The sequence below is a fragment of the Ipomoea nil genome, unplaced genomic scaffold (genome assembly GCF_001879475.1).
Source record: "Ipomoea nil cultivar Tokyo-kokei standard unplaced genomic scaffold, Asagao_1.1 scaffold0878, whole genome shotgun sequence".
Classification (NCBI taxonomy): Eukaryota; Viridiplantae; Streptophyta; class Magnoliopsida; order Solanales; family Convolvulaceae; genus Ipomoea; species Ipomoea nil.
Window position 1 is genome coordinate 1,453,721 of NW_017617306.1, and position 10,361 is coordinate 1,464,081.

Here is a 10,361-nt window from a genome sequence, read left to right on the forward strand (position 1 = left end):
AAGCCAAACTATGTTGAACCAATTAATAATTCTCTTATCATTTCCAGGAAAGTACAACCAAACTATGTTATATCTAATCTGAATTTCACACGTGCTGTGACAATGCAAATTAAATAAAGGAAAGGAGTGCAGTGAAGTAAGTGAGCCGCCTAACTATGTTGAACTTTACTTGAACAAATAATTAATTTCCGACCTGCTTAATTATCATTTCCAGGAAAGTACTATACACCCAAATTAAAGAAATATATATCACGTACATAGCTTGTATAAATATATAGCTAGCTTTTCTTGAGATACATACCAAATTCATACATTCATCCAACAACACAACAAATTAAGTTTGTAATCATAGATTCAAATTAACCTGTTGTGTTGTGTTGTGTTGTTCAATTTGCCTAAGATCAGATCATATTTATAATTCTGATTTGTGAAGGAGCTAAGCTAAGCTAAGCAAGATGGAGTTGAAGCAAATCGAAATTCCCCCAACATCCACATCCACTTCCATTAGTTCTCCCGTTAAACATAAGAAATCTGATTATTCTTTCTCTGAAAATACACCTAATTCCAACGCTCTCCCACTGCTTCTCTACCTTACTAACGCCATCTTCTTTGCCGCCGTCTATTTCCTGCTCGTTAGCTGGCGCGACAAGATCCGTCACTCCAAGCCTCTCCATGTTGTCTCAAGCTCTGAGATGGCTGCCCTCCTCGCTTTTGCCGCTTCGTTTGTTTATCTCTTGGGCTTCTTCAATCCTCTACAAGAGCAGCAGGAATTGGAGAGCCTGCAAGAAGAAGAAGAAAAACAGAAGATTACTGATCTGAAGAAAAAATTAGAAAATGATGTTCCTGACCAGCATGTCACTCTTGCTGCTATCAAATCTTCTGATCTAATGTCTGATGATGATGAGGAGATAGTGAAAGGTGTTGCGGAAGGTCGGATTCCGTCCTACTCCCTCGAGTCAAAGTTAGGGGATTGCAAGAGGGCTGCGGCCATCCGTCGCAAGGCCTTGGAGAGAATAACCGGCAAATCTTTAGACGGACTTCCCTTGGAGAGTTTTGATTATGAATCAATTCTGGGTCAGTGTTGCGAGATGCCAGTTGGGTACGTACAGATTCCGGTAGGTATTGCGGGGCCGCTCTTGCTTGATGGTGAGGAGTACTCTGTACCCATGGCTACCACGGAGGGTTGCTTGGTGGCCAGCACCAATAGGGGTTGCAAAGCCATCTATGCCTCAGGAGGTGCAACCAGTGTGGTGTTAAAGGATGGGATGACTAGAGCTCCAGTGGTGAGATTCTCCACCGCCAAAAGAGCCGCCCAGTTGAAGCTTTTCTTGGAGGACCCTTTAAGTTTCGAGACCATTGCTGCCGCATTCAATAAATCCAGTCGTTTCGCTAGCCTCCAAACCATCAAATGTGCTATTGCCGGCAAGAATCTGTACATGAGATTCACTTGCAGCACTGGAGATGCCATGGGGATGAACATGGTATCCAAGGGCGTCCAGAACGTATTGGACTTCCTCCAGACCACCGACTTCCCCGACATGGACATCATTGGCATCTCTGGCAACTTCTGCTCCGACAAGAAACCTGCGGCTGTCAATTGGATCGAAGGCCGCGGTAAGTCAGTGGTCTGCGAGGCCATAATAAAGGAAGATGTAGTTAACAAAGTACTAAAAACTGATGTTGCCTCCTTAGTAGAGCTCAACATGCTCAAAAATCTCACTGGATCCGCCATGGCTGGAGCTCTCGGGGGATTCAACGCCCACGCTGCCAACATTGTGTCTGCCGTCTACATCGCCACAGGACAAGACCCCGCACAAAACATTGAAAGCTCCCACTGTATAACCATGATGGAGGCGGTTAATGAAGGGAAAGATCTTCACATCTCAGTCACCATGCCGTCCATTGAGGTAGGCACTGTGGGGGGTGGAACTCAGCTTGCTTCCCAGGCCGCATGCTTGAATCTACTAGGAGTCAAGGGTGCTAGCAAGGAAGTGCCCGGAGCCAACTCTAGAAGGTTGGCCACCGTGGTTGCCGGAGCAGTATTAGCTGGGGAGCTTTCTTTGATGTCTGCAATAGCTGCAGGACAGCTTGTTAAGAGTCACATGAAGTACAATAGGTCCTCGTCTAACAAACCATAGAATTCAAAACACCTACTCAGCCACTGCACGTACAGAGAATTATTGAAGCAACATTAATTATGAATGATATGATGTACCAAAATTCTTTTATTTTTATAATGAATTCAAATTCTTTGATAATTAATTAATTTGTAATTTTTAGCTATACATGTTTCTCTACAATCAGTGAAAGTGAATTCATTAATGAGAGAGAAGATGAGAAACTGGAATTCATTGTGAATGAAATAGATCAGAGGTTCGGGTCTGGTTTTATTATTTTGTTACAATACAACAAAAGAGAGGGAAAAATTCGTAAATATGAAAGTGATAGACAACTAGCTTATTACAACCCAAAGAATAACCACTCCTTGCTAACAAAGGATGACTCACTAATAATATGAGTTAGGTTCAAGGTAGAGCTCTCAAAACGGGCTAAACACCCATCCATGCCTGCATATGATCGAGCAGGACCGTCACATGCTCCATATGACCTCAGGTTAAGTACAAAACTCAAATGACACAATTAAATCTTGCTTGTCACTCTATCAAATATTGTAAAAACAGCCACGCATGCTCACATAATACTTAGGCCCTAACTTCCTTGTTCTAGATATATCTAACTCAGACTTTCGAACATCATCATCGACATTTCACTAGAAAAAAGTTCATACATCTTCTTCTTTATTATATATATCCAACTTGTTTTTCCAAACCATTGAATCAAACTTTGAGTAGCAAAACTTTTTTTTTTTTGAAGGGAAGTAGCAAAACATAATCATATCAAATTTCATCATTGGATAAAAAAACTGAAACAACAGCAATAATAACATACACGGCATGTACTAACTCCAATACTTATCAAATTTACCTTTTATTCCTATTGACATATCTCAATTTTGCAAATCATCACAACTTTCATTATGTCTCAACAGATACTCTATCATCAAAATTTTCAAAAAAAATACAAATTTGAAATACGATAAGATAATCCGTAAAATAATTTAGTGATGATATAAAATGGAGCCAAGAAATCCCAAATTAATCCCACGCTCTTCTATTTAGAATCCACTAGAGAAGTAAAAACAATTCTTGTTATGTAATGCTAGACTACGAAAAGCACATCGATATTTCAAAGCACTTTCTAACATTGCATATCTTCTAGATGCTTAAACAACCAATGGGATTAGGGAGAACGTAACAAATAACCAAGGAATCAAAAGGGAATGTACGTAGGTATCCTAGCCTAAAGCCACTTCCTTGAGCAAATATACAAGAATTAGAACAAGAAATTGCCCCACTATCTTAAATCCCCAATTCCCCTATTTTCATAAGAGGAAATCGGTTTTATGCATGCAGTGGCTCAAATCCTTGACTCAATTTTCATTGTAGCCAAGAATTCTCCAAATACATGCTAATGAACTTTTACATCAAACATTAACAAGATATAAATAAAAAATCTTCACAAACACATGAACCCTAGGTTAGAGTTCTTCCCTTTTTGCAATAATCGCAAAATAAGCATCAAGATAGATATGACATTAGAACCCTAACTCAAGTCCAAAAACTAACTACTCATGATTAAATAGCATAAACAATTCAAAAGCACATGTAATGAACATAAATCTTGCAAAAGAAAGAGATAATATAAAAGAGAACTTATGTATTGAAATTGAGAGAACAATCTTGAAATCCAAGATTACTAGCATTCAAAATGTTTTAGAACCTAAATCTAGGCCTAATCAAACCTAAAAATATGAAAGGGAATGAAAGAAACCAACTATGATCTGTCTTGGGGTCGAAATCATGTAAAAATGAGTGAAAACGGGCTTGAATACAAACAGAGTGTAGGTGGCACAACCACAGGCACGGTCGTGCCAAAATCAACCCAAAAACTTATGCTTACTGCCTCGATGGCACGACCGTGCAATTGGCCGTGTTGTTTGACCTTCTAAAATTCGGATTTTGGATTTATGGTCTTCATGACGGTTGTATCCCTGTGACTTTTCTTTCCACGGGAGCAAGAATCACTTCATTTGGACATTCTACGCTGAGATATGGTCGAAATACCGAACAGGGGTCGAAATGAGCGAAAATTGCAATGCCTTGATCTTTTGCTCCTCTTAGTTTTGGTTTGCCTAGATGATTAAGACCATTGAAAACAACACTCTCAGGCTCCCTCGGAAGTGTTGCATCCATCTCCTTAGCTTCATATTTGGCCCCCATTGACTCTAAATGTGTCCAAAATGCTCCATTTGACTCACTTCTATTCGAAGATGATGATTTGTGCCTAATTGACCAAATGAATAAAATGAGGATTATTTTGAACACCATTATAACACTTTATAAGAAAAATAAAGGCAAAGTATGGGGTATAAATATGAACAATTGTGCACTTATCACCAGTGTGCCGCCTGTGCGTTGAAATCCTTGAAACTGATATCAATATATAATCGCACAAGCAGCGGCAGGCCCATGTGGCGCCCGTGCACTGAAACCTTGGACAAGTGCTATAAATTAAATAGATCTTTTTTTCCTTTTTGCAAGAGAGAGCCGTCGTGGATGACTGCATCAGCACGGAAAAAATTGCAAATTAGGGTATTATTTACTTTATCTTTTTGGATTCTAGTTTATTAAAGTTATTCTCATTATCATTTGCTTAATATATTGTTGGATTATGCTATTAATGAATGTTCTTGTGTTTCACCTTTATATTACATTATAATGAGTGAGTAGAGTAGATTAGGGGGTTGGATAGCAGTGTTTATTTTGTTTTGATGCTTATTTGATATATGATATTTATTGCATTCAAGGGTTGAAACCCAACATAGGGTTCTTGTTTTAGTGAGATGTTTTGTAGCATGTTGTTGAGATTAACAGGAACATGAAACGATAATAATGGCTAAAAGGGTAAAGAAGGCAAGATTTATGTGGTTCGGCAATATGCCTACGTCCACGGGAGTGAAACAATACTCTTATTCATAGTGATGGTGATAGTGGTAACACAACCCCTTAGGGATACAACCAATATATTTATAGGCATCTAATCCCTATACAAAGGGTCTACTGATAAGAGTCTAAAAGTTTATTATTTCACCTTACATTTAAGCTTATTTTCCTTGTTATTTGTTATATTTTTGCCTAAAGTATCCTCATTTGATTCATGTGTGTGTTTATGTGTAATTCTTGATGATTTAGATGAATTGAGTGATTTTTGGGGCATTTTGGATGCTTGTAGAGCCAATGGGAGTCAATGAGAAGCTATCAAGATGGAGAAACACCTTTTAGAGAGTCAAATTATGGTGTGTTTATTGGTCTTGGTCATTTGGACAAACAAAGGCAAAAGTGGAGCAAAAGAGCAAGAAGTTGAAATTCCCGCACAAATCGTCCACTGCTCGGTTTTTTGATCATATCTCTGCGTAGAAATGTCCAAATAAAGTGAATTTTATATCATTGGAAAGCTAACTTGAAGAGCTACAACTGTTTTGAAGACCACAAACGCTAATTCAAAGATATTGAGGGTGAAAACTGGCCTAGAAGACGACCTTAGTGCACAGGCAGTGCACACTGCCTGTGGCCACGGGTCTGGCCACGGCCGTGGCCACACCCGTGGCCACTGGGCAATTGCCCTGCATTTCTTGCCACGGGTGAAGCCACACCCGTGGCCACACCCGTGGCTGAAGCTAGACCTATTGGTAAGGAGTTGGTTTGATGTGATTATACTAATAACAAATAGAACAAGTAAAACAAAGGATCGGGACTTGGTTGATTCAAGCTAAGATGCCAAATATTGTACTCAAGATTAGGGAATTAAACAAGGCATAGGGTAAGTGAGATGCACAAAAATGTCCATATACCACTCTCGTAGCTATTTGGACTTGCAACCTCATATTGAACTCCACCCTCGTGACAATTCAACCCAAGGATGCCCAAGCAAGAACACAAGGCATAAATTCTCCTTAATACCCGAAATACTCTCGTATTGGGCATTAAGTGTGTGAATGTGTGGCTAGTGTACAAGCTCTACTCTCGTAGCAACACACACACTCCAAATCAAGCATATAATTGGGATCCAACAATCATACACAAATTTCTCAACAAACCCATTTCACACAACAACCCTAGATCACCCAAATAATCCCCTTTATGCAATACAACTCAAATAGGCATCAATAGCAAAGGTTGATAGAAAGATGGGAATTTTTCTCCTTCAATCCATTGATGGTTGAAAACTTGAGAGGTTGAGTCGAGCTAGCGACGTTAAACTTAGCGCTTCATGGGAGGCACCCCATGTTATCTTTCACTTTATTGCATTTTATCTTATTTTTTTCTTTATATTTTGAATTTTGATTTATTATGCTTTCACTTGTGCTTTCATGTGTACATTCCCTTGACTCTAGGAGTGACACTAAGGAGTATGCTCAATTCCAAGAAGGCTTCATGATGATTATTTGGCACAAGAAGATTCGTTAGGGGAGTCTCATCTACCTTCTCTACTTTCTTTAAATGTGTTTAGTGCTTTACTTAATGTAGATAGTAGAGATTGTGCTCCTTGTGCTTATTGTGCCACCTTTTTCTCCCATCGTGCTTTATTTTCTTTCACATCGAGGACGATGTAGCCTTTAAGTGTGGGGGAGGGGATAATTTGGGTGTTTTCTAAAAAAAATTGAACTAAAAAAAATTGAACTTTTTGAAACCTTGCTTGGATGACTCATTGTGCTTTGCGTTGAATAAATTGCCTTTATATACTTGAATTTGTGATTACTCCCCTTTGTTGGTTTGTGGTTTGCTTGGTGGAACTTGTTACAATGCCACTTGTGATTGATGAGTCAAGGTGTAACACATGATTGATCTATTCCCTTGCCAATGACTTTGTTAACCACCTAATAATTGAATAAATTCTTGATCTTGTGTGTTGTGCATTGCTAGTGAAGGCTTATGTGAGATTCTGGTAATGGTTGTTTTGCTAGAACTTGCCTCATTACTCTCTAAGTGAAATCTAAGATTTACATGTTTTGAAATGATTTAGGCCATTTTTGTTTAGCCCAAGCCTTTAAGCCTACCCTTGTACACATATGTTTACCCCTAGTTGTCCTCGTTGAGCCTTTTCTATTTGTTCAATAAGTGCTAAGCACCTAATCCCCTTTGTGTTTGTTCTTCTTGTGTTAACCCTTGTCATTTAACCCTTAAACCTTAGCCAAAATATTTCCCTCCACCCTTGAGAGAATAGTGCACTTGTTCTTTTTGTTGGAAGTGATTCTTTTTCTTTTTGGAGCTTGTTTTGTTAGCAACACTCTCTATAATGTTATCTAAGTGTGATGGTCTAGATTTATTGAAAAAGTTTCTTTGTTGATTTGAAAAAAAAAAGAGAAAAAAGTGATAAGAAAATTGAAAAAAAAAAAGTCACGACAATGTTGAAAAGAAATGAAGAAATGAAAAAGAAGAAGTTCAATAAAAGTTTGATAGTTTGCTTTGAAAATTGTTCTCAACCACCACTACTTTAGAGTGTTGCTTTGTGTTTAGTTGTTAGTTGCTCCTTAGTTCTTTGATGCCATATCTCTTCCAATCTCAATTGTGAATAAGTGTGAAGTTCTTTCTTTTGTTTGATTTCCTTACCCATTCTTTGTCAACCATTCACCCTTAGCCTCATTACAAGCCTAATAAAAGTCCTACTTGATCTTAGCATGCAATCTTAGAGTTGAACTAGTGGGAGTATGAAGGGCAAGCCAATGGAATCTCATTCAAAGCCAAGTTTTGCATAATCTGAACTTAGTATTTGTGCACACTTGATCCTCACGTTCTATAATAATTTTGGTGATTGGTTATTGGCTTGAGAATGGAACTTGTGTGGAATGCTAAGATGATTCTTGAAACAAGTTGTGTTGTGTCGAGTTGGATTGTGGTTTGTTAAGTTGTGCAAAGTGGGGGTATGATCAACTTCAGTGCTATATTGGTGGTTTAGTCCTTGTTTTTGCTTGAGGACAAGCAAAGGTTTAAGTGTAGGGGAGTTGATAAGAGTCTGAAAGTTTATTATTTCACCTTACATTTAAGCTTATTTTCCTTGTTATTTGTTATATTTTTGCCCAAAGTATCCTCATTTGATTCATGTGTGTGTTTATGTGTAATTCTTGATGATTTAGATGAATTGAGTGATTTTTGGGGCATTTTGGATGCTTGTAGAGCCAATGGGAGTCAATGAGAAGCTATGAAGATGGAGAAACACCTTTTAGAGAGTCAAATTATGGTGTGTTTATTGGTCTTGGTCATTTGGACAAACAAAGGCAAAAGTGGAGCAAAAGAGCAAAAAGTTGAAATTCCCGCACAAATCGTCCACTGCTCGGTTTTGTGATTATATCTCTGCGTAGGAATGTCCAAATCAAGTGAATTTTATATCATTGGAAAGCTAACTTGAAGAGCTACAACTGTTTTGAAGATCACAAACGCTAATTCAAAGGTTTTTAGGGTGAAAACTGGCCTAGAAGACGACCTTAGTGCACAGGCAGTGCACACTGCCTGTGGCCATGGGTCTGGCCACGGCCGTGGCCACACCCGTGGCCACTGGGCAGTGTGCCCTGCATTTCCGGCAACGGGTGAAGCCACGCCCGTGGCCACACCCGTGACCAGCTCTCTGCAACTTTTTGCAGCCCGTTTTTTACCCTTTTATGGGGATTTTTCCACCCCAAAACATACTTTTCATTACATCTTTCATTTCCCTTTCATTTCTCTAGTTAGGGTTAGTTTAGAATAGCTTAGATTAGTGTAGATTTGTGTTTCCTTTCCATTTCCAAGCTCAAGAACATTGCAAATCTTGGATTTCAAGGCTTCAATAGAGAAGTTTTCTTATTCATCTCTTCTCTTTACTTTTCATCTATGCTTTCAATTTCTCTTTTAATATTGTGTATCTATTGTTATATTATGAGTAGCTAAGTGTTTTGGGACTAGGATTTGGTTTGATTTCTTGCTATTGATGCCTATTTGAGTTGTATTGCATAAAGGGGATTATTTGGGTGATCTAGGGTTGTTGTGTGAAATGGGTTTGTTGAGAAATTTGTGTATGATTGTTAGATCCCAATTATATGTTTGATTTGGAGTGTGTTTATTGCTACGAGAGTAGAGCTTGTACACTAGCCACACATTCACACACTTAATACCCAATACGAGAGTATTTTGGGTGTTAAGGGGAATCTTTGCCTTGTGTTCTTGTTTGGGCATCCTTGGGTTGAATTGTCACGAGGGTGGAGTTCAATATGAGGTTGCAAGTCCAAATAGCTACGAGAGTGGTATTTGGACATTTTTGTGCATCTCACTTACCCTTTGCCTTGATTTAATTTCCTAATCCTTAGTACAATATTTGGCATCTTAGCTTGAATCAATCAAATCCCGGTCCTTTGTTTTACTTGTTCTATTTGTTATTAGTATAATCATATCAAACCAACTCCTTACCAATAGGTCTAGTTTCTAAAAGAATAGTTCTAGCTTGTGCTTAACTCCGCTTTGCAATAAATTCCTAACATTACAAGAGTCATCTCCAGTGGAACGATATCTAAACTCTATACTGTAATTTGATACTTGATGGATGCGTGAAAAACGTCCTCATCATCTACCTGTTTCACTCCTACTACTAGTATGAGACAAACTCATATTCCTAATCCATATATGAGACAGACTCAACAATCTCCACCTTGACGAATATGCTCTTTAGGAGAAAAGACTTATTTCGACATCTCCACCTTCACATATATGCCCTTTAGGAGAAAAAACTATCTCCACCTTAGCAAATATGCTCTTTTGGAGAAAAAGATAACTCAACAAATCTCCACCTTAGCAAATATGTCCCTTAGGAGAAAATACTTAACCAAAGGGGTAGTAACCGGTTTAGACTTACTCATCCCAAACCTGTCAAGAATTTTCTCTATATAACTCTGTTGAGTTAGCCACAACTTTCTTACACCTCTATCACTATGAATATAAGAGTTGTTTCACTCCCGTGGATGTAGGCACTTTGCCGAACACGGTAAATCTTGATGTGACACCCCAAAAATCCACATTCAATCCATGGATTAATTGAGTAATTAATCCTATTTTATTTGAAGAGTTAATCCCTAAAATCCTGATTTTTAATACTCAAGGACTAGAATTTGACTAGTCAACCTTAAAGTTGTGTTGTACCTTGAACTTTGAGGGGAGTTCCCTTGTTCCTTATACTTTCTAAGGGTTAGTAAGGGTATTATTGTCTTTTCACCAAGA

The 10,361-nt window shown here is 38.4% G+C and overlaps 1 protein-coding gene across 1 annotated transcript; it reads left to right on the forward strand.

The window, feature by feature from the left end:
• The first annotated feature begins 315 nt into the window (after positions 1-315).
• On the forward strand, positions 316-2,202 carry LOC109179210 (3-hydroxy-3-methylglutaryl-coenzyme A reductase-like). The gene has a single exon (XM_019328767.1). The coding sequence runs from the start codon at positions 456-458 to the stop codon at positions 2,136-2,138; it is 1,683 nt and encodes a 560-aa protein (XP_019184312.1). The 5' UTR covers positions 316-455; the 3' UTR covers positions 2,139-2,202.
• Positions 2,203-10,361: the final 8,159 nt, after the last annotated feature.

Bases quoted from the DNA above. Each gene is read 5' to 3' on its own strand.
- LOC109179210 (XM_019328767.1), top strand. From the start codon at position 456: ATGGAGTTGAAGCAAATCGAAATTCCCCCAACATCCACATCCACTTCC.